At 52.8% G+C, this 24,516-nt stretch overlaps 1 protein-coding gene across 1 annotated transcript in view; it reads right to left on the bottom strand.

Annotated features, from left to right (window-relative positions):
• Positions 1-24,516, bottom strand: part of CUX2 (cut-like homeobox 2) — a 237,998-nt gene that overhangs the window by 31,957 nt on the left and 181,525 nt on the right. The window contains exons 4-5 of the mRNA XM_012663576.1: positions 20,110-20,188; positions 1,336-1,470 (exon numbers count right to left, since the gene is read on the bottom strand). Of these exons, the coding sequence (XP_012519030.1) occupies positions 1,336-1,470; positions 20,110-20,188 (214 nt within the window). The remainder of the gene's footprint in view (positions 1-1,335; positions 1,471-20,109; positions 20,189-24,516) is intronic.

The following is a 24,516-nucleotide window of genomic DNA, read 5'->3' as shown; positions in this document are numbered from 1 at the left end:
GGGGATGGACACTGAAGTCACCGTGGAGGAAGACGGCGCTCGGGGCGGCCACTGAGGCGGGAACCTGAACTGGGCTCTGAGTTTTCTCAGCAGCTGACGGACCACATGTTTTATCATCTGTTTGTCGACATCAGTCTCCCCTTCTAGAACGTCACCACCATGAAGCGGCGTTTCCATTTGCTTCACTCCCAGCTGTCCCTGTTCCCGGGACAGTGCCTGGCGCAGCTCAACGAGCTCCCAGCAATCAGACGGTGGCTGATGGCCCTCCCTGCACGCTTGCTTGTCCCGCTGCTCAGCCCCAACTCACCCACCAGGGGTGACTGCCTTGCTGAGTTTCGTTCCTCGTTTCCTTGCTTTAAAAAGTTTTTATCGTCATATATGTACGCCAAAACACTGTGTTTTTAGCTCCGCCAGTTTGATTTTTGTTGAAAGGGCGCGGTGCTCAATGAGGTCCTCTAGTCCTGAAGATTCATCTGTTGCGAGTGTAGCTGTCGTGCGTTCACTGCGACGGCAACAGGGTTCCACTGTGTGGAGATGCCATTTGCCTGTCTGGTCTCCTGTCACAGGGCGTTTGGCCTGTTCCAGGGCTGTGCTGTTACAGGCCGTCTTTCCGAGGGAGGCTGTGCTGTCCCACCCCCCGGTGCTGCTCGGGCCCTCTCTGTTGCTGCCCCAGGGTCCTGGGGGCGACAGTGAGGAGCTCATGGGGCCCCGGATCGGGTCTCCTGTCTTGCTCTGTGGACATCAGGCTCTGACCTCCAGCCCTGGCTCCCTCGGTCTGGTTCGTCATTAGTCCCAGGCTTAGAGGCTCAAAGGCACAACCACATAGTCTCCCCTTAGGCCCCAACACTAAGGTTCGGGGTCTCTAAGGGCCCACGACCACACGCTCCCAGTCCAGAGGCAGAAAGGAAAAACGGCATGTCAGCTAGGACTGTCATCGGCTCAGGTATTCTGAAGGCTCATCTCTACCCACATCTGTGCCTGCGATGGCGCTGTGTGTCCCGCCATCCCAAGTCCCTCTCCTCTGGGACACACAGCCAGACCACATTTCCCAGGCTCCTTTGCAGGGGGTGCTGCCACACCCCGGCGTTGTGGCCAGTGGGATGTGGGTGGAGGGATGGATGCTACTTCCCGGCTTGCACCCCGTGAGCCTCGGTGTGACCTCCACATTCTTTCTGAGCTTTGGGGTTTCTCTGTTCCAGCAGTAGTGTTCCCTTATGCACCCCTCACCAGAAACGATAAAGCCCAGTTCTCTGCCCCCCACCTCCGTGCCAAGGGTGGCCGAGTTTGCCCGCTGAAGACCCGCTGCACAGACACCCTGTGAAGCCTTCGCGGTACCTTTGGGGCCGAGGAGCTCGGGGTTCCTCTTCCACGAAGCGTGGAGGTCTCGCCGGGGCTGCCCACTGGAGTGGAAGCCGGGGGGCTGCAGTCTGTCGTCTAGGCTGCGCACCGCTTCAAACACAGGCACGGGGTCTGTGCAGAGAGAGGAGATGGGAGCTGAGGGCCCTGTGGACGGGACACCCAGCCTGAGGCTGCAGGTCCCTCTCTGGCGAGCTGGGGGGACCATCCACAAGAGCCGCCTGGGGTCACCCTGGTGGCTTATGGGGAGCAACGTGGACTTTCTGCTTTACAAGGGAGCAGCCCCCTCCGGGCTCCTGCTTGGGGGAGTGTGTGCTGTCCCCATGGGGTGGGTGTCCTGCCCAGATGGGAATAACAACAATAATAATTGTCACGATAACTGCGTTTCTTGATTCTATGATACCATCTGTGGCAGCCACGAGACTGCCTTGCAGAGAGCTCCAGCCAGAGTGAGCGTCACTGAGCAGGGACCCAGATGCCACGCTCTGAGGTCCATCACTCTGAGGCCACCCCTCCCACAGCCTCCTCCGACGATGCCCACGTGCAGCGGGGATACTGAGGCAGGACTGCTCTGAGGGCCAACTCTGGCTGGAGGACGCCCCCACAGCCTCACTCAGCGCTTCCTCGGCCCGTGTGGGGTCCGGGATGCTGCCCAGCTGCATCCCTCCCTGTTTCCTCCGTGACATCCTTGTGCGCGTGGTCCTCTGTGGCCGCTTCTCAGCCGACCTGGCTGAGCACACCATCACTTATGACGTGCGCCGCGGATTAAATAACGGCTTTTCTGGGGGGCAGAGTATACACCTGGGGGAAGACATCTGCCAACTGCCCAGTCACTGAAAGGTGAGGCATGTGGAATTTGGTTCCCTGTCCCCACCCTCCGCCCAGCAAGCACGTCCCCTTCCACTCTGGAGTCCAGCCCACTTCTTCCAGGACGCTTTCCCCCATTGCTCCCCAACCCAGGGCAGGTACTAGTAACACCCGGACAATTCCGGAGGCCAGTGAGGCGCCTTCCAGGTTAAAAGCCCCCCCAGAGGAAGGGGCTCCCATGATCCTCACAGCGTCCCCTGGAGGCCAGTTTGGATCCAACGCATTCTCATGGGGGAGGAAACTGAGGCTCAGAGAAGCCAGGTGACCTCTGCAGGGTGAAGGTGAGACTAGGATCTGGGTCTCTTGCTCCGATACCACAAATCTTCCTGTCCTGGTGTGTGCACATCCCAGCCCCGGCAGCGGCAGGGTCCCTGGGGCCCGGGAGAGCCAGGCTCCTCTGCCCAGACCAAGGGGCCTGGGGTCTGGTCCAGTTCTTTCTAATATACTGGAGCCCTCTCTTCCCGGTCACTTCCCTGGAGTCTCCCGCCAGCATGCGCCTGGCCACTCACTGTCCCTGCTGGGCAGGAGGATGAGTAAGAGCATGGTCTATAAGTCAGACATCCCTGCACCCTGGTCTAATCCATACTTGCTTCTTGGGAAGCTGTGCAACCTTAGCAAGCAACTCTACCTCTCTGTGCCCCACAATAAAAGTAGCAACTGCATGGGGCTGTGATGAGGATCCACATACAGTACTCCATGGCGACTGACGACAAACAGAAACCCTCGCTGTTCCTGTCTTTCTGAGCTCCAGCTGCACTGGCTTCCTTCTCAATCCCTGATGGGTGCCTTCCCACCTCAGGGCCTTTGTCTAGGAGCCTCTGCCAGGAACACCCTTCCCTCCCTCATTCCTTTCAGCTCGTTAATACTTGTCTTCCATATTGCAACTGCAACGCCACCCCTTCCAGGAAGCTCTCCTTGACTAGTCAGCCCTCCAATACGCATTGCCTGTCCTTCCCTCACTGAGCCCGCTGCAACTACAATGTGCATTCATTTGCAGGCCCACCTGATCAACACCCATGGGACCGTGAACTCCACAGCAGGGTCCGGGACAGTACCTGTTTTTGCCTCCCCTCCTCCCCCGCCCCTGGACCCCCTGTGCCTGGCACACAGCCTGACACCACAATCCCACCCTGTAAATATTTGCTCATGGAAGAAACGGGGCAGTGCCTGTACATGGGACCTTCAGGTCTGGCTGGAACAAGGCGGCCTCTTCGATTTCTTCTGCCGCCTCCTGTTTAGGTGGCGGGAGCTCGGACAATGGGCGCCTGTGCCGAGGTAAGCAGGTGCGCGGGGACGCCACGGCGGCGCTCCTCTGTCAGCAGCCCCCACGCCCCGTCATTAGGCAGGGCCTGCTCAGCAGGGTACGCCATTATGTCTCCCCGGGCTGATGTAATTATACATTGACATAATTAACCCAGCAAGCGCATTAGGCAGGCCAGCTAAAAATTCATCTATAATTATTTGTTGTGTGCATGCTAATGAGTCCATCTGCACTGCCTTTGTACAACACGAACAAATTAATTTACAAGTCTGGATTTTTTAATAAGTTCAAGGAAACGCTTCCTATTGTGTCCTGGTTTCTGAGAAAGGAAGAAAAAGGCAACGAGCGCTCGCCGGGGTCAGGGAAGTTAGATAAACACGGGAGGCCGCGGTGCCAAGCAGGCCACGGAGGGCCTGCCCTGCTTCCGAGGGGGGAGGATCGGCTCGTGGCCCAGGGGCCCGGCTGGCCGTGAGCCCGTCCAAGCCAAACGATTCCGCTCGGTGATAAAGGATGTCTGTCACTCACCCCATTTACGGGGATTAGGTATCAATGTTTCGTTCTGCTCTGAGGCCTGCGGGTCACTCCCTGCTGGCTCTGTGCTGTCCTGGGGAAGCTGGCCTCAGGTGGCCGGTTGCCGACACAGTGTAGAACACAGTTGTTACGCTCACAGCATCTGAAGTCCAGCTCTGGGTCCAAATCTCATGGGGTTTTGAACCTCAGTTTCCTCATTTATAAAATGGGAAAAATGTAACCTTTCCTACTTCCCAGGAATTATCGGGAAGATGAAGAAAGATCCCGAGAGAGGCAGTATGACTTACGGAGCGGGTGTCCACTCGACTCCAACTGGCCATGCTAGTTAACCTCCTGGAGCCTCTGTTTCCTCATCTGTAAAATGGGGCCGCATGTGTGGGGTGTTGCGAGGACTGGGGAGAGAAGGTGTGCAGGGCTCGCTACATGCGGGCTGCTGGTATCCTGAGAGACCCAGCGCACCAGGCTCCTGGCATTCCCAGAGCGGCTGTCCACAAGGGGACGCCTTGGAGTCTTGGGGACAGGCTATGGCTTCCCATGTTTGCATCGGTCCCCAGGAGACGCAGAATCCAATAATCTTGCTTTGAACTAACTTCACTCTGGGGCCCAAAGATTCCAGCTTAGAAAGTCACACTGGGGAGGGACACATCAGATCAATTTGTCCAACATCCCCCCAGCCCCAGTACGCAGTGCGGTCCAGTGATGTCCCTGAAGTCTGCCCGAGTTGGTGGCAGGGCTGAGACGGGCCCTTGGACCTTTTCCTCCCACACTCCGCTGCCTCCTGGTTCCCCGATCTGAGGGAGAGGGTGGTGGGAGGGTGGCGTTCAGACACCTCAGCCAAAATCAGGCCGTAATCGAATCCCAGCAGCCAAAGCAGGGATCAGAATCCATTCACTCTGCACCACGACACTTGAGGTCCTGGAGTGTCTTCAAGCGACCCTGCTGGCTCTTCAGCAGGGGGCGGACCTGAGTCCCCTAGGGAACGTATCACGCATCCTTGGGACTCAGTCCTAAAGATTCCTGCGTGGACCGTTTGTGCGTCACTCTCAGTCTTTTCAGGATAGAGGTGGGGATCCCGCACGGCCCAGCTGTTAGACCTGTGGGCCGGGGGGACGTGGGGTTGTGACTTCCTCTTAGCTTCCCAAGGGGCTGTCAATCAAGATGTCCTGCCTTCCCCTGGCAAGGAGGGTCACCTGACTCAGGCTGGCCAATCAGATGCTCTGCCCTGGGAATTTGAATCCCTCCCTGCAGCTCCCGCTGCTCTGGCCCGTCTGAGCAGGTGTTCTCACCATTCTCCCCACCCTGGGCCTTCTAACAAATTCTTCTCCTGTTTAATAGCTTTGCCAGAGTTGGCTTCTGCTGCATGTCACTGAAGAACCCTGATTGATACACCGGCTGAATTTTAACCAAGGGAGCCCAAGAAACCACTGGGCCAAGAGGTTCACTTCAAGGCTGGGTAAAAATTGGGCCACACAATAACGGGATTGAGGAGCAGATGCTCAGAAGAGAGTGGGGGCCAGGCACACCCAGGCTTTCCCCGGCACTGTCGCAGGCTTGGAGCACGACATCTGGCTTAGTTTGGGCTGACTCTCAGGGCAGCCTGGCTAGGACACAGCCAGGAAGGACAGACCTGCCACAGTGAGCCAGGAGGAGGAAAGAGGCCCCAAAGGTCTGTTTGCTGACACATAGTAGGCGCATAATAAATGTCTGCTCAATAACTGAGGCAACTGGAGGTTAGTGCTTATGGCCTAGAGGCCCTTCTGAGTTGCAGAAGGGGAAAGCTTGGCTTGAGTAGAAGTCTGATCAGTGTGAGAGCAGGGGTGGGGAGGCGAGCCTGGAGCACAGCTGTGGGGGCAGAGCCATCTGGGTTCGAATCCCACCTCTGCCACTTACTCAGTGTGGGGTCTTCAGTAAGGCATTTCAGACCCATAAGCCTCAGTGTTCCCTTCTGTAAAATGGAGACACTAACAGCATCTATACCAAGGTTACTGTAAGGAATTGGTGATGTAAGTTCTGTAAAGCAGTTAGCACAGTACCCGGCATGAGTACTCAGTACAGGACAGCAGGATTATTCTCAGGGAGGCTGGAGGGGACCCACTCTCACGTCCCAGCTCTGCTGTGGTACAGCCCGGTTTTGTCTCTTGGGCCAGGCTGCTTTGAGACAGGGCATGGGGTCCTTGATTTCTTACTATTAGGCTAGAAGCATGGGACTGAGGGCTCTCCTTGGTTCTGTCGGCTTGCTGTGTGACCTCAGACAACGCACTGACCTCTCTGGGCTCTCTTGTCCAAATTCCTATTACAAGCATGTCCCAGGCGCACTCACTCAATATTGGTCGTCGACAAATAGGGGCAGGGTTCCGCTGAGGTGAGCACTTTTGGCCCCAGGCCTATCCCTCAGAGCTGGGATGTTCAGAGAACGTGATTATTAAACACTTTCACGGTTGAACTTGATATAAGAAGCGCGAACACTGCAAACGCCCCCAATTCCCAAAGCCATCCTCGGAGAAGGGCCAGGCTGGAGGTCAACTCCTGGCTGTACCGCCATCATGGAAAGTCACTTAGGGTCCCTGTGCCTCAGTCTCCCCATCAGTAAAAAGGAGATAGCAACCAGACCTCGTGCGCAGGGCTGTGCGGGGACTACGGGAGCACACAGAGCCTCTGCTGCGGTGCCCAGCACCCGGCAGACCCCAAGTGAGTGCTGCTGTTATGTGACCACAGCGGCCAGGGAGCATGCCACTCCGCTCCCCCTTCGAGACAGAACCTCCTGGCTGCCGCATCTTCCCAGCCAACGACGGAACGCTGGGCTAGTCCTGCCCGACGCTGGAACAGGCAGTCGTACTATGGACTGAATGGTGACCCTGCGTCCCCCAACTCAAGCTGAGGCCTTGACCCCCAGTGTGCCTGTGCTTGGAGAGGGGTCTTTAAGGAGGCGATTAAGATTCAATGAGGTCATACAGGTGGGGTCCAAAACCAACCGGACAGGTGTCCTTAGAAGAAGAGGAAGAAACACCAGCGATCTCTCTCTGTGCACAAACAGGCAAGGCCGTGTGAGGACACAGGGAGAAGGTGGCCGTCTGCAAGCCAGGAAAAGAGGCTCCGCCAGAAACCAACCTTGAAGGCACCTTGATCTTGGACTTCCAGCCTCCCAAACTGTGGGAAAATAAATTCTCCTGCTTAAGCCGCCCAGCGGCGGTGCTTCTTTATGGCAGCCCTGGGCTCCCCATCAGCCTGGCTGAGACCTTCCCAGAGTGTGCTGCAGTCTGAGCCTCCTTCCTCCTTCCTCCTCCTCTCCCTCCCAGGTGCCAGACCTGTGTCCCTGTCTCCTCCCGCGCCCTCCTCTTTATCCTTCATGGGTCTCCCTAATACATCATTGCACGTCTCACGCCATCTTGGCATCTGCCTCCCAGAGGATCCAAACCAACATGTGACTACCTCTTCCCCCCTCCGAGCCTCAGTTTTTCCATCTGCAAAATGGGGATAAACACAGTCGCTCCCCGATGGGTGTGAAGCCCGTGGTACGGTGCTGGGACATTCTGCAGGGACAAGTCTGAAGCAGGCAGAGCTCGCCGGGGGACCTGGAGTCCTTGCACCTGCTTTACTCAGCACAGGTTGAGCATCTCTCGGGGGCACAGTGGTGAATGACATGGACAAGAGCCTGTCTTTGTGCAGCGGACATCCCAGTGAGGGTGACAGATGCTGTTCCTTATAGAGGTGCTCAGAGGGACCACAGAGAATGTTTTTATCAACACAGAGCCTGGAGCGGACCTGGACCCACACTGGGGCGGGGGATCAGGAAAGAGCTGAGTAAGTGACTCGGAGCCGGGGGTGCTGCTGGGGGGCAGGGAGGATCTGTGGGGAGAGAGTTGCAGGTGGAGGGCACTGCTTGCGCAACGGGCTGGTGGCTGGAAGGAATCCGTGCAAAGGACGTGACACCAGGCCCCAGGGGCTGGAGTGGAGTCGGGGGACATGGGGGGGCGGGCAGGGAGAGCCCAAAGCCCCTCCGCTGATGACGTGGATGGGGATTCATCCTACGGGCAGTCGGAAGCGACACATTCTAATCTGCCCTTTTCACAGGCTCATCCGAGCTGCGATGTGCAGATTGGGCCGTGGAGGGGGCCAGACAGGGGCGACTGCGACCGTCCAGGTGGCTGTGATGTGGCCGCAGCCAGGGCGGAGGCAGAAGTGGGAGCAGCGCTAGGATCGAGAGCTAGCCAGGAAGCCTTGGGGCACGTGACGCACGGGGTGATCCCTCAAATTCACGTTCAATGGAACCTGAGAATGAGACGACGTCAGAAATAGGGTCTGTGCTGGTATCAAGGCAAGACGAGGTCACGCTGGAGTAGGGCGGGTCCTGATCCAGTGACTGGTGTCCTTGCAAGAGGAGGAAAGGACACAGAGAAGGCCGTGTGGAGATGGAGGCAGAGATGGAAACAACGCGACTAGGAGCGAAGGAACCCGGAGGACCGCTGGCAGCCACCCGCGGCTAGGAAGGAGGCCGCGACAGTTTATCCCTCAGAGTCTCAGAGGGAACCGATCCTGCCAACACTTTCATTTTGGGCTTCTTGACCCCAGAACGGAGAGCATGATTTCCGCTGTTTTAAGCCACCAGAATGCGGAATTTGGTAAAGCAGCCTGGGAAATGAACGCGCTGTGCTCTGGAGATCTGAAATCAAGGCGTCGACAGGGCCACGCTCTCTCCAAGGCTCCAGGGAAGGATCCAGGCCCTTCTCCCAGCTTCCAGCGTGGCTGGCCATCCTGGCGTTCCTCGGCTTGCAGGCGCATAACTCCAATCTGTCCCCATCACAGGGCCTTCTCTCTCTCTCCCCTCTTTTTTTTTGTTTTTTCATTTTAATTTTACTTCTTAATGCCTTTGCAATCCCCGCTTTCCCTGCAAGGACACCAGTCGTAATGAATTAGGGCCATCCTAAAGACCTCATTTCACCTTGATCGTATCCTGCAAAGGTCCTATTTCCAAACAGGTTCACATTCACAGGCACTGACGGATAGGACTTCAGTGTATCTTTCTGGGGGACACAGTTCAACCCGTAACACGTGGCAAGGGACTGGCTACAAACTGAGAGAGAGGCAGGACTGAGGAGCTGCCAAGTCTCATAGGAAGGAAGTCCTCACTTGAGTCTAACCTACTTCCCTCCTGCTGTACCCATTTCATCTGCTATGGGGAGACAAGCCTATTCCATAAGGGGAGGGAGCAGGCGCCAGGCTTTGGTCCTCTTGCATTTTCATTCTCTTCAACTCCCCAGGAATGGGGCTGTGGGTGGAGCTCGCTGCTCTGAAACGTACACAGCAACAATTATTTACTTCCCTGGGCGTTGCCCACCCTTCACTTCCTCGCCTGGCGTGTGGTGCCGAGTTCCCAGATTTTACGCCACGTGGGTAACTCATTCCTTCCCACTTCCCCATCTGGGAGAAATCCGTGGATCCCTGAGCCTCTATCCTGAACCATCTTGCTGAGAGTGGAGTTAGGGAGGAAAAAAATGACTAGCATCTGAACAGCTGGAAGATTCTGCCCAATTCTATGCGGAGAATGCTCTGCTGGGGCGGCTGGCGAACCCCAGGGCTTCCCGTTTACTTTGTCCAATGGTATCATTCGATGCATCCGCCACATGTCACTGCTGCTCTCACGAACACAAATTGAAAGAGAGAAATGACAAAATGTTTTTAAAACGTTTGGAAGAGGTTTCTCAGTGAACCTGACAGCTGTGAGGGACGGGGGCATCTTGTTTTCGTTCGCCCCAAGTCCTCTCCTTCTCCTCTGGGGCCCAGCTCTGGCCCTTCACATAGTAGGTGCTCAGTGAATGTGGGCTGTTTGAAAAGAGTGATTCATGGTGAAAGTATCAGGGGCCTGGGCAACCGTGGGTCTCAGGGTTTCCCTGGGAGTGTCTCTGCGGTAGGTAGAAGAACAATGGCCCCTCAAAGACATCACGTCCTAACCCCTAGGAGCCGCGACTGTGTTCGTTAGGTGGAACAGGAGCTGAGGTTGCCGATGGAGGGGGCTGCGGTCAGAGACGCTACTGTGCTGGCTCTGAAGGTGGAGGAAAGGGCCGCGAGCCGAGCAGTGTGGGCGGCCTCCCGATGCTGGAAAAGGCCAGGAAACGGCTTCTCCCTGGGAGCCCCCAGAAGCAACACAGCCCGGCTGACACTTTGATTTTAGCTCAGCAAGACCCATTTTGGACTTCTGACTTCCAGAACTTTGAGATCATAAATGCGTGTTGATTTGAGCCACCGAGCTTGTGGTAATTAGTTACAGTAGCAACAGGAAGCTGACAGTCTCTAATGCAGTCATGTATCCATCAGTGCGTTTTTACTGAGCACCTACTATGTGTCAGACGTCGTTTCTTCAGTTGCCAAAGATGTCCTGAGCTCCTGCTGCGTGTCAGGAAGGCTCTGGGCCAAGGAGTTCTAGCGGTGATGCCGAGAGAATCTCTGCCCTCCTGGGGCTGACATTCCAGAGGGACTGATAGGCAAAGGGGCCGGGGACAGGGTGGGCCGGGTGTGCGCGTGGGCTGCGGTGCTAATTGAGGCAGGCTGGTCAGGGAAGGCTTCCCTGAGGAGGTGGTGTCTGAACACAGACCTAAAGGACATGAGGGAGTCAGCAGGGGGTGGGGGAACATTCTAGACCAAGGGAATACCAGAGAAACAGCCCATGTCAGATCAGGAACCGGCGACCGCCCTGTCTGACCAACCTCCCCTGGGGTTACTGTCCCAGAGACACGGGCTCCCAACAACTGAGCCACTTTGCGGAGCAGGACATGGGGCTCAGAGAGGCTGGTGATGCCCAGGCGACTGGCGGGGCCAGTTTCCCCTCCCTCCCTGAGGGCTGGGCTGGGTTCAGAGTGGGCTCTGGCCCTCCGAACTCCAGCAACCATCCACGCTGGGGCCGCAGGACACCCACATCCGTGAGGCTGGGCATGGGGCAGACGAGACCCCCACCCAGGGTCTGGAGCCAAGAGCTCAGAGGAACATGAATTTGCTGCCCCCTACCTGCATGTGCCGGGCACCTTGCACGTATTTACATTCAGGTATTTACTGAAACAGCCACGGGAGACGTCACTATCACCCCCATCTTCCAGATGAGAAAACTGAAGCCCAGCAAAGGAAAGCCACATGCCGAAGGTCACCGAACAAGAAAAAAAGCAGAGCTGGATTTGAACCCAGGCCTCTCCCCTAAGCCAGCTCAGCCCAAATGCAGACGCTGGTGAACTTGCTTCATAATCTCTGCCGCATCCTCATGTCCCCAAATGATGACCAACCTGACGTTTGCCCTTAGCTGACCCAATTATTAAAAACTTAAATAACTTCAAAGGAATGTTTTGTTTCACTGCTGTAAATAGAAAACCGGGATCTTGTATCACAAACAGAAGGTACTTTAGGCATAAAAGTAAACGTGTGCACACGCGCGCGCACACACAAAGGAAACCTGATATTACTAAATTCTACTTAGACCCCACTGCCTGCCCGAGACTGTGAGCCTGGGCCAGCTCTCCCCTGCGCAGGTGTTATACGTAGGTGTGAAGATGCTCTAACACCTGAGACTTCACACGGAAGGAAGCAGAAAGGTGACACCTGTCACGTCCTGCCGCGTGTTCAGAGTTGCAGTCTTGTGCCCAGACACACCTAGGCTGCCCCCTAGCGTCAGGTGGCCCCACTTGGGGAAAGACTGGGTGCCGCCAAGCCCCCAACCTCCAAAACCACTCACGTCACCCTCCGATGTCTGGCAAGTCTCTATCCTGGTATCGAGGAGAGGGGACAGAGCAGTGTGCAACTCCTTGCTTGGAGCCAGGGACCCAGGTCTCTGTAGGGTTCAGCGCTTCCACCAACCTTCCGGCCAACACACGCGGCTGCCCAGAGCTGCCAGAGCTGCCGAGGGACACGAGCAGGGCTTCATGCCCCCGCTCACTCCAGCCACGTCTCGACGGGGCACTGGCAGTGGGAATCGAGCAGCCTGAGATCCAGCCTGGATCTGCGGACCTCAGAGCTGAAGTATCTGACTGGTTTGAGAGCGCTGGCAGACACGGAAGATCAACTATGAGCCGTCCGCCGGGGCAGGTCCCGGCAGGCATGCAGGGAGCTGGGGACGTCGTTGGGAAGTGGAGCCACCTTTGTCTTATGGCTGTCCACCGTAAGTTGATGGCTTAATAAATGACTAATAAAATGCTTAATAAAATGACTAATTCATTTTGGTTTCATCCGATCCGAACCCCTGCAGAACACAGCCAAAGGATTTATAACATTTTAACACCACACCGCGCTTTCCAAAGCGCTGCCAGGGCGTGGGGAAGACGCCGTCTATTCCATCTTCCGCCACTAGCTGACGCTGTTGGTGTTTTTTAAAAAAGTTGCGGTGTGGGGGCGAGTTTGGGGACTCTAGGAAAAGCTGGCTCTATCCTCCCACTATGTCCATCTGAAGGAAAGTGGCATTCGGAGCTTTTTTAGGAAAGCTGGAGCCGGAAAGGCTGTCCGAGAGGCTGTTTAGAAACACATTTATGCAGAAGTATGCACGCGCCCCTCCAAAATATCTTCGAGACAGAAGCCTTCTCCCATCTGGGCCGGGCTCCGGGCGACCGTGTGGGTGGGAGGCTCAGGCTACTGACGGTGGCAGTGAGACTAACTTTGATCCTTTAATCTCAACTTTTCCATAGCAGATGGGGCGCGGAGCCCTTAGAGGTGGCCGTGAGCCTCCCTTCCACCCACCCCTTTCTTCCCTCCATCGCCGGAGCCAGCTGATTCGGGGGTCTCCTGGCTAGAGCAGGGACAGAGGGGCTGCGAATGGGGGTCTTCCTTCTACCATCAACTCCAACTGGGAGTTGATGGTAGTAACAATGACACCACCAGCAACAGCATCAGCAGCAACAACAGCAGCGGCCACTGTTTACTGGGCTCTTGCTGTGCGCCAGACACTCCGCTAAGGAGTTTACACCCCTTACCTTACTTAACCGTCCCCTAAACTGGGAGGTAATTTTGCTTTTCTAAAAGGAGGAAACAGAGGCTCAGAGAGGTAGAGCCAGTTTACTCAAGGCCACCCAGCCAGGGAGCAGCAGAGCTAGGACTCAAACCCACATTCATTATGATAAAAACAAACTTCCCATACACTGGGCTACACAGAAAGTTCCAGGAGGGCAGGGACAGCACCTGTTTTGCTCAACATTGTGGCCCTGCAGCTGAGCAGAGTGCCTGGCAAACAGCAGGTCCTCAATCTTTGCTGAATGAGTTGCAGGGGGCAATGACTCTGTGCAGGCACCACATCTGGTGTTCTCTGTTGCTCGCTGAACCCATCCAATGCCCCCTGTCAGCAGGGCAGATTATTATCCACATTTCACTTGTGGGGCAACTGAGGCCCAGAGAAGTCAATGTGATGTGGGATGCAACATGGTAGACTGGGATAAGCCTAGAGTCTTACTCCCCCTTCCTCTGCTCAAGTCTGGAGCCCTGGGCCAGGAGGACCAGGAGCTCCTGGCTGGTGAAGGGCTAACTTGTTCTTCCTCAGGCAAAACATCTGCCTTTCACCAAAGGCCTCATCCTCCCAGCCTGGAACTTCTCAATCTACTGGTAGCAAAAACCCTTTAACTATTTTTTTCATTGTTTTTAGAGCTCAAATCTCGAATGGCTTTGTCCAAATTCCTTGGATTTTTAAATTAATCCTGCAACTGGGATAGTGGGTAGGAGCTGGAGGTCTAGATTCAGGCTCTATCACTTTTCTGCTGTGTGACCTTGGGCAAGTGACTTGACCTCTCTGAGCCTGTACTTTCTCAGCCGCACAGTGGGGCAGGATGACGAATCTTACTGCCGAGGGGTGTATGTGGTGATCAGTGAATCCATGTCTATGAGGGGCTGAATACACTGCCTGACACACAGCAAGTGCCCCAGAAACGACCTCCACGTAAAGGCACCTCCACAGACACCCCTTCTTGGAGCCCGTTTTCTGCCGTGTGTTCTGGTTGTCTGTTTTGGGGTCATGCTGTCCCTGGTGGACTCGAGAGTCCCCAAGGGCTGTAGGGCTGGACTCGAGCAGGAGTTCCCACGGGGCTCGGCACAGAGCGAGTGCTCGGAGAATGAGCTGATGAAAGCCAGGGCTCGAACGCCCGCCTGCCCTCCCTTCCGAAAGGTACCAGAGCCCTTTATCGGGCACCTTCTGGGTACCAGAGCCAGGCCAGGTGCGTTCACGTAACCCCCTCTCCAACTCCGAGCCACTAGGAGCAGTAAAGTCTGGGCAGGTGGTCATGGGGAAAGGGTGCTCCTGGCAGAGGAAGTGGCAGGAGATGGCGGGACACTGCCCTCCAAAGTTATCAGCCATCTTCGCGAACATGTGACGCCACTGAGCTTTTCCTTCTTTATAGGTTAAATACTGTTTTGTTACCCTTCGGTGTCCCCCTTGACCCTGCCAGGACTGAGAGAGGCCTAGGCGTGGAGGAGGGCAAGGGAGAGGAGGAGGAAGTGAGGGCAACACCTTAGAGACAACAGTTTCCCATTATATGAAAATCTCTATTTCCCGTATCTGTGAAGGTGACTTACCCACTAGATGGCGCTAGAACTAGTCATTTGGGACAATAAACAAAGCTAGATACTTAACCTCCCTCACTGCTTCCATCAACCTATTTCAGATGTTCAAAGATTTAAATTTTTTAAAATTAAGATCACAAAAGTACTAAAAACAAATCATACCCTTGAGGTGAGAAAGGTGTTTTAAAATAGGGACATGAAATTTAGAAGGTATAAAGCAAAAGTTTGCTAAGATTCCCTACTTTCTGCAAATATTTTTTGGAACCCTGCTATGTACCGTATACAAGGGACATAATCAGCAAAATTAAGAAACAAAATGCAAACTAGGGGAGAAGATATGAAACATGTATACCAGGACAAAGATTAATATCCCTAATATACAAAGAGTGTCTACAAATCAGTAAGAAAATAATCCACTCTCTGATAGAAAAATGGGCTAAGGATATATAAACCAGTAATTTACAGCAGAATAAATATGAATGTTTCATACATAGAAAAAGATATTCAGTGAACTAGTAACTAACGGAGTCCAATATAAAATCAACAAGGAGAAAAAGAAATAATTCTTCTTTCTGCCCACTGATCCTGGGTTTGTGGTCAATACCATGGCTACAATATATTTTTCTTTCCAAGTGTTCTTCCTCATCCTAGAACTACAGCACAGTACCAACAAGCTCTGCGTTCCTGAGCACCCTGCCCGTGCTGGAGAAGGTTCAGTAAATGACAACACACAAGAGACTGTCAGACACAATGAACCAAAGTTGCTCAGGATCTGTAATCACACAGAAGAAACATGGATGAAGCAGGATTCAAAATGGTACGTGTAGAGTCGGCAACCGTTTTGGAAAAATACACAGGGAAAAAAGATCAGAAGGAAAAACAACCAAACGCTTTTCCAGTAGGTTGTTTCCCCTTCCTTTCTATTTTCTGTATTTCCTGAAGCTGACAGTGTGCATATGTCACTTTTATAATTGAGGAGACAAATTTAAAAACCTTAAATGCTGTAAAGCATTTTCCTATCCCACAGATTCAGTAACCCCACTGCCTACACCACACTGCTTACCCGATGTCCTTGACAACTGACAGAGTCTTGTGTAATCAACAGCAGACGCTTGTAACTCCTGGAACTCTTACATGCTCATGTCAAGGGGCTGCTGGTTATTAAACCCTGCTAAATGCTTTCGTACACAGCATATCAAATCCTCAGGTCCACTGACCAGTAGGTCCTATTAGTATCCTTTCTCTAAAGAAACATAAACCAGAGCTCAGAGAGGTTAAGGCCCCGGCCAAGGTCACACAGCACAAAAACACCATGCTGAGAGTACCACCCAGGTGTGTCTGACTCTGTGGCCTGGGCACCTAAGCACTCTCTCTGCTGACCACCCTTGCCCCCAAGAGAAGAAACACCTGCCCCAGATTGCAATCTCCTGGATCAGATTTTAAAAAACCCAAGTAAAATAAAAAAAACCCCAACCCTTTTGTGGCACTCACCTCTGTCTTCTTATCTCCTCAGCAGTGTTCGTCTGCCTGCCCTCTCACTTGCTCGTTTCCTGTTTTGTTTTTTTTTCATTTTTTTTCACATAACTAATCACTCAGTTACCAACTTAGCTTTCCGAAGCCTGAGTCGGTACCTAGTGACTCTATGCGCGCGATAAAGGAACCAGCCGTCACCGATACAGAAGTCAGAGAGGTTTAAATCAAATCATCCTCCACAACAATGACATTAATTATGCTTTTAACACGTTTTACTGCTTTTTTTCTCACTTCACGCCACATCTGTGTGAACAATATCCAAAAGATTTACGGTTTTCTTTCGTAATTACAGACATACAGGCTGCACACTTATCAAAATACTTGCTGAGCAATCACGCTATATCGCATTCTCTGCCAAAGATCTGTGTTGGCAGCAGTCACTCAAAACAAAAATGTTGAATCAGGACTTGTGTGGCTTCTGGGGCGGGGGGAGCATTTCGACAAATAATTTGCCTGTCAAGAAATATAAAAACAGGACAGAGCAGATCCTGGCAGATTTTCCAGGAGTGTTATTTTTATGGAGGGGGTTGGGGCGGACAGTGAACAAGGAAGCTCGGAGCGCCCCAAACACATCTGACATTTGGTTCTTGTATCTGAGGATAAAATTTAATGAGAACAAAAATATGTCTTCCTAATTCCCCTAAGAAATCATTAAAACATTTTGTTATTCTTAAATGTCTTGAAAATGAATTAGAGGCCCTAAAGGGGCCGTTTGTATGGTACGTCTCCATCAGTTAAGGCTCCTCATTCTCCAGCTCGGTGACAGCTGGGGACGGCTCCCCCGCCCCTCCCTTCCTGGGGAGGAAGCTGGGAAATTAGACTGGTGGAGTCGGCGCCAGGCTCGGGATGACCTCCCTGCTCTGGGCTTTGGGGAGAGGGGCGAGAGGGCACATGGACCTTCCAGAAGGCTCCATACCAACCTTGGGCGCTCCCATGGCCCTTGGCTGGCCCTGTGACTGTTTTGACAGCCTTGTCTCCAGAAAGATGAGGGTCCCATAACGAACCCCCAAAATGAAGACTTATTTCCGAGAGGGCAGGGGAGTAAGTCCCTCTTGCTGCTTCCCTTTGTCTGTCTGTCCCTCCACACCCAAGCACGTCCCCTGCATTCACAATGACAGGTTATTTGACCAATGATTTGGTTGCTTCTTGCACCCAAATGCGGGCATCTGAGGGCTGAGTGCGTGTCTGTGTCTGCGGCTCACAGCTAGGTTCCCAGCGTCTCCCAAGTGCCAGGCACACAGCAGGCACCCAATAAATGCTAGCTAAAATGAGCAGAGGGCCCTAGCTGAGAAAGAATTGTTTTGCTCCAATAACCCTTCTTCCCGCTTCTGTTGCTGAGTCTTATTTCTAATATCCAACAATTATTAGGTGCCTACTGTGTACCGGGTCCTGGGTATACAAATTTAGTATGACTCAGTCCCAGGCTTGAGCATTTCACATCTCCTAGGGAAGCCAGATAATGAGAGTAGCTAACATTTAGTAAGCACCTACTGTGTACCATTCACCTTGAAGCCTCTCAACAACCAAATGAGGCAGGTTCTAATATTATTCCCAATTTACAGAAGAGGAGACTGAGGAGAGCTCAGGAAGGTGTTTTTTTTTTTTTTTTTTTTTTTTTGAGACAGAGTCTCACTCTGCTGCCCGGGCTAGAGTGCCGTGGTGTCAGCCTAGCTCACAGCAACCTCAAACTCCTGGGCTCAAGCGATCCTACTGCCTCAGCCTCCCGAGTAGCTGGGACTACAGGCATGTGCCACCATGCCCGGCTAATTTTTTCTATATATTTTTAGTTGTCCGATTAATTTCTTTCTATTTTTAGTAGAGACGGGGTCTCGCTCTTGCTCAGGCTGGTTTCGAACTCCTGAGCTCAAACAATCCGCCCGCCTCGGCCTCCCAGAGAGCTAGGATTACAGGCGTGAGCCACAGCGCCCGGCCAGGAAGGTGACTTTTTAATTCATCTACAGTCACACAGTAGTAAGGGGGAAGCGCAAGCCCGACTCAGTGCTGCCCCCTGGTGCTACAGGCGCGGTACTACGGGGCCCTGTGGAGGAGCCCAGTGTGGGGACCCCTGGGAGGCAGCTCTAAGGTCTGTAACTGGGTCAACTTCCAATGTCCTTTGTCGCTGAGATGGTGGGGACCCAAAGGACTGAAAAGGGTGGGAAATAAGAGGGTGCATTTTTCTAGATACTACTGATGACACTGGAGCTAATATAAGCAAAAAGGCTGCAAGGAATGGTGCCACTCGGCCTCTTGGCCATGCACGTGGTGTGGCCCTCAGTGAGGGTGCTAATGACTTGGCCTGAAGACACATGATCCATCTGTGCCTCGTGCCAAGGGGCCATGAGCTCACGGGAAACACAGAGCCCACAGCTGTGCTGTTCAGCTCCTGTCATTCCTGCTGCCAAAACGTTCACTACCGAGCAGAGGCACGTGGCAGCCACGCTGTGCTGCTGTGAGTGCGCGACCTGGGTGGCGCATGGGACCAGGCAGCAGACGCCTGTGTACGGCTGAAGGTTGGCCCCCCAGAGGATACCTCCACGTTCTAACCTCTGGGACCTGTAATGTGACTTTATTTAAAGTGTCTTTACAGATATAAACAAGTTAAGGATCTTGAGATGAAAATCAGTCTGGATTATGCGGGTGGGCCCTAAATCCAACGGGAAATGTCCATACAGGAGACAGGAAACAGCGACACAGAGGAGGAGCCATGTGACAACTGAGGCAGAGACTGGAATGATGTGGCCACAAGCCAAGGGATGCCAGGAGCCACCAGAAGTTGGAAGAGGCAAGGAAGGATCCTCCCCTAGAGACTTCAGAGCACACATGCCCTGGGGACACCCTGACCTTGGACATGCGCCTCCAGCACTATGAGGGGATAAATTCCTATTGTTTTGAGACATTAAGGTCATGGTAGTTTGTTACAGCAGCCCTAGGAAACGAACACAGCCTTCCACGTGTAGCCAGCTTGTCACACAGAACAGACACCCTGGAAGTATCTGTTGAATGCGGCAAGACCTGAGCCACATCTCTCCCCGGCTGCGAGACCTCGTGCATCAGGCTCACCCCTCTATGCTGTAAGGAAGGGGACTGGTTGGGCCTGTTCCCTGCGGGCTTGTAACATGCAGAGTGTAGAACAAATGCAACTTCTACATGAGACCAGCACTTCTCAAACTTGAATGTGCTCACAGACCCCCACGGGGAGCTGCTAAAATGCAGAGGCTGAATCAGTGGGTGTAGGTTGGGGCCTGAGACCTTGCATTTCTAACCGGCTTGCAGGTGCAGCCCACGCTGCTGGCCCATGGACCACACTTTGAGTAGCAAATGGAATCATACAGTATGTGCTCTTTGGGGTCTCGGTTTCACTCGATGTCAAGTTTTCCTGAGGCAGTGTCTTGCTCTGTTGCTGGGGCTAGAGTGCAGCAGCATCATAGCTCGCAGCAACCTCAAGCTCCTGGGCTCAAGTGATCCTCCTGCCTCAGCCTCCTCAGTAGCTGGGACTACAGGTGCACACCACTGTGCCCAGCTAATTTTTCTATTGTTAATAGAGATGGGGTCTCACTCTTGCTCAGGCTGGTCTTGAACTCCTGGCCTCAAGCGATCCTCCTGCCTTGGCCTCCCAGAGTGCTAGGATTATAGGCGTGAGCCACCGTGCCCGGCCTAAATGTTAAGTTTTTGAGGTTGGCTGTGCCATTCTGGGGGAATGTTTGCAGGCCTGCCTCCATCGCCACCTGCTGGCAGAGAGCGCCTTTTGTTCTCCGTGGCAATGGGATGGGGGTTCCAGGGGCAAGATGCCCCACTCCCCAATGAGGTCCAGGTGGGATATCTCACCAGGAGTCCCCCAATGCAGGCTCCTGGCTGACACTGCAAGATGGAGGGAGCCACGTGGCGACATGTCACACCAGATGTAGCCCCCATCTACGGAGAGCCTAGTCTCACCTGGGAGTTCAGGCCTATCCCCAGAGCCCACTGCACGGAAGGCCCTGTGTAACAGTCCTAATGGCAGTTTCTTGTCATTAATTATTCAATTATGGAGCCCAAGAGTTTCTTACCTGGTGCTTCAATTAATTGCTTGTAAACACTCAGAAAAGCGGCCTCCGCCTCCTGACTTCTCTTACTAAGGGCCACCACCTTTGGAAACAAGAGAAAGAGTCACGCGTAACCATGTCATCTGGGTCTGCAAGCAAATCTGATCATTTTCTATGTGTGCAAACACTGGAGGGGAGTGGGGCGAAGTGAATGTTAAAAGTGTGGGCTCTGGAGTTAGGAAATCTGGGTTCAAAGCCCAGCTCCACTGTGTCTAGGCTGTGGGACCTTGGGAAGTCACTGCTCCTCTCTGATCCTTAGTTTCCTCCCCTGTAAAATGCCGGGGGCTGGGGGTGCTGGTAAATAACAGGACCTACCTCCTGGGCCTGCTCTGGGGATTAAATGGAGCCGGGGGCCTGGCAGCACACAAGTTTAATTTTTTTTATTATTATTATTTATTTAGAGACAAAAGCCTGTCACTCAGGTTATCGCAGCTCACTGCAGCCTTGAACTCCTGGGCTCAAGCAACCCCCTCGCCCCGGCCTCCCAAAGCACTGGGATTATAGGTGTGGGCCACCGCTCCCAGCTCCACAGTGGGTTCTGAACAGCTATTCTTCTTCTTGTTATTAAAGGGCGCGCTGGAAGTTCAAATATGGCACGTTTTTTGGGGAAAGTGAGACACATCTGGGGACTATTACTTGCCACTGAAAATTACGGATAAATTGTTGAAGCTCTTGTAAGATATCGAAGAGCTTCCACAAGCACTGGAGGGTAACAGGGTTATGGGAAACAGTTCCTGGCATGCTGAAGGTGCTCAATAAATGTTTCTTGACTGGATGAGTAACTGAATGGCAGGATGACCCAGAGGCACAGAGCTACATTCCTGCGGTCATTCCCTTGCTCGTGGAGCCTTCTCATTCTGCCAATGAGACTTCCTCAGGTGCTCGTGGGTGAGACGGATGCCATCCTGCAGCGTGTGGATGGACGTCTCTCGAAGGCCTGGTGGCTGCTGAATTTCTAGAACTCAGCACCATCTCATCCCTCTGCGGGAGGATATTAATTTCAGAGCTCTGGCCTCACAGCCACCTTGATTGTGGCTCTTGGTGGCCTGTCCCAGTGGAAGAATCCTGGGCCTCACACGTCTGGAGGGAGCTCCTGGCACCCACAGGCCACCATCCCTACATCTGCAAGGCTGCTCTGGGCTGTGTGTCCCGCTTTGGGCTGGAATGAGCCTTATCCTCCCCGGCACCAACGTCCTAAATGATGAGTCTACTCAGCGCATTTCCTCGTCAGTCTACCTCTATCAGAGCTGGGCTTTTCTGATAAATGTTGATGGAGTCACTAGAAGAGGAGGAGGGGAGCGTCTGTTATTGAATTCCTCTCCTTAAAATGAGCTGTGAGAGCACTGCTGGCACATAGTAGGTGCTCAACATAATTTGCCAAATGATCAAATCCAAGTGCGTTGCCCCAATTCTAAGACCTGTGACCTAGATAATTCCTTTACTCCCCACCGGCAAAGCCCATTTCTGAGACAGTCTGTTCACAGAGGTGGCCAACTGAGGCACAGGCCCTGGAGCTAGCCTGCCTGGGTTCAAATCCCAGCTCTGCCACTCACGAGCTACGTGTCCGTGGGCAGGTAGTCACTTAAAACCATGGCCTCTATATCCCCATTTGTGGACTGGTGAAAATAATACAACCACCTCCCTCAAAGGGGTACTGGGAGAATGGAATGATTTAACACGTGTGATAATGCCCTTTGAATAACCCCTGGCACGCATCAGGCCCCACAGATACGTCACCTCTAGGTATAACCTGTCTCTTTCTTTTGCCTGGGACCATGACAGGTTCTACCCGGTGCTGGCTGATGACCTCGGCTGTGCTTGTGTCTGGAGTCTCACAAAGACTACCCGAGAAAGGCCCTGCCCTCTCCACGCACGGCAGTGCGCTTTGGCAGGAAGAATGTGAAAACCACGTTGGTTCAATGCGGCCGCCACGAACCACGTGCGGCTCCCGAGCGCTAGCAACGTGGAGAGTCCAAATCGAGATGTGCTGAGTGTAAGATACGCACCAGATTCTAAAGACTAAGTAGAAGACAGTGTAACAGCTCATCAACTTTTTAATACTGATTACATATCAAAGTGATAACATGTAATCACTTTTTACTTTTTTTTAATGTGGCTACTAGAAAATATAAAGTTATTTCTGTGGATCACATTATATTTCTATTAGATAGCAGAGTTCAAAGATTTTACAAGGCCCATACAGAATTTATTATTTAAGAGACGTGCAGAGAAGTGTATGGTGGATGTTGAACGTGTGAACAAGTGATGTAAAAAAGTCAGTTATAAAAGCTCCTCAATCTCACTCATTGTTAACCCAAGAAAGTCCCTCGTCTCTCACCTTCCAGAGTGGATGATGGTCTCTTATTCACTCAACATTTCCTGAGCACCTGCTAAGTGCCAAGCACTGACGACTGAGAAACCCAACATGAATATCACAGACTTGGACCCCACCGCTGCGGGACGTGCAGGCCCATGGGGACGCTGACATTGAGGCCCGTTCCCCAGATGATTCTCTGATTCCAAGTGCTGAATGCTTGGAAGACAAAGTACAGGGGGGCCTTGAGGGCGTGGAAGTGGGGGGAGGCTGACCCAGTTTGGTGGTGGAACATTAAGAATTATCGCCCCAAGAAGTACAAGCTGGTGGGGGGAGGGCAGAAAGAATGTTCTAGAATCGAGGGAAAGGGAAAATTACCACACAGGCAAGTAGAGAGATTTTTATTCTTGCTGAGATGGACAAGACGCCGCTCCTGCTCTGGGCACTTGCAGCTGAGTGGGAGACACGGCTACACCCAGGAGGAAGCACTGCACGGGAGGAGGTGCAAATGCCGGAGGCTCCAGTGAGGAGGGGGCAGTTTGTTCCGTTTGGGGGTATCCCCGATGGGCTAATGATAATAATAACGACGACATAACACTGAACGTTCTCCACGTGCCAGATGCTCTATTCGTGATCATCTATTTCCACAGACACACCGACCACTGAATTGCCGCTGCCCTTATCCCCATAGCACAGATGAGGAAACTGAGGCTCAGTGAGGTTAATCCACTTGCCCAAGGTCCCCCAGTTAGTAAATGGCAGGGCCAGGATTCAGACCAGGTCTGGGGACTCAAATTGCTGTTCTGAATCCAGATGCCGACCCCCTGGATAGAAAAACCATCCCAGACAGTGCAGCCGGCCACTCAGACCCCACGCGGACGCCGCCGCCGCCTCAAAAGTCGTCTACGGCTGCACTAGGTTAGAGGCTGCGGCGCTGGCAACCCGGCGCCCAGGAAACTCACGAGAAACAAAAGCAATTCATCTCTCGATCCCGGGACGGACAATGATCAAAGATGAGCTGGAGCAAGGGCTGAGTGCTCCATTCTACAGCTGCCCGTGCTGAGCAGGAGTGGTGGCTGGGGTTTGGGTAGGCACGGACTTCTAAAAAGGACCTCGAAGCAGGGGTGGGAGAAAGTGCCAGAAGATTTCTTTAATATTTTCCCATCCCCGCCCACAGCACTCCCTACGTTCCCTACACGGCACTCATCGGTTTGCGATGGTGTATCATTTCTCCCTGAGACTGTCTCCTTGCAATGTCGGTTTTCCCCACTGAGCTGAGCTGTCTCAGATGGCAGCCACCAGCCTCTGTGCCACTGAGCACTTGAGATGTGACTATTCTCAGCTGAGATGAGCTGTAAGATACAGATTTCGAAGTCTTAGAATGAAAAAGGAATGTAAAATATCCAAATATTTTTTAATATTGATTACATGTTGAAATAATATTATTGCCAAGTTAATTAAAAGATATTATTAAAATTAAATTTACCTGCTTCTTACTTTTTAAAATGTTGCTACCAGAAAATTTTAAATTACATGTGTGGTTTGTATTCTATTTCTACTGGGCAATGATGATCTGATTGTTTGAGGGTTGCTAAAACTACGGCCCTTCATCTGTTTGTGCAAATAAAGTTTTACTGGAACACAGCCACAGCTGTTCTGTTTTTTTATTGTCTGTGGCTGCTTTCACTCTACAAGGGCACAGTTGTGTAGCTGTGACAGAAACCCTGTGGTCTGCAGAGCTAAAAATGTTTACTATTTGGCCTCTTACAGAAAAAGTTTGGTGACCCCTGCTTTAGGGGTTCATCTAATGGCTGGACAATATTTTCAAAAGCAGAGATCAAAAAGCATCCTGGAATGGCACTCAGTGTGAATCAGTTCATGTTTAGGGCTTCCCAAAGTAAACACGACTCTCAAAGACAGGAGCTGTTTCGATGTCCTGCCTCGTTCAGTCCTGTTTCAGAGCAACGACCCTGGTGTATAGAAAGCCTTAAATTCCTGATGGCGTCAGAGCCTGACTGGTACTGGCCGTAATGTCACTAAGCATCAGTTTGTTCAGT

The sequence above is a fragment of the Propithecus coquereli genome, unplaced genomic scaffold, assembly GCF_000956105.1.
Source record: "Propithecus coquereli isolate 6110/MARCELLA unplaced genomic scaffold, Pcoq_1.0 Scaffold81, whole genome shotgun sequence".
Lineage (NCBI taxonomy): Eukaryota > Metazoa > Chordata > Mammalia > Primates > Indriidae > Propithecus > Propithecus coquereli.
This window is presented reverse-complemented; position numbering and strand designations above follow the sequence as displayed.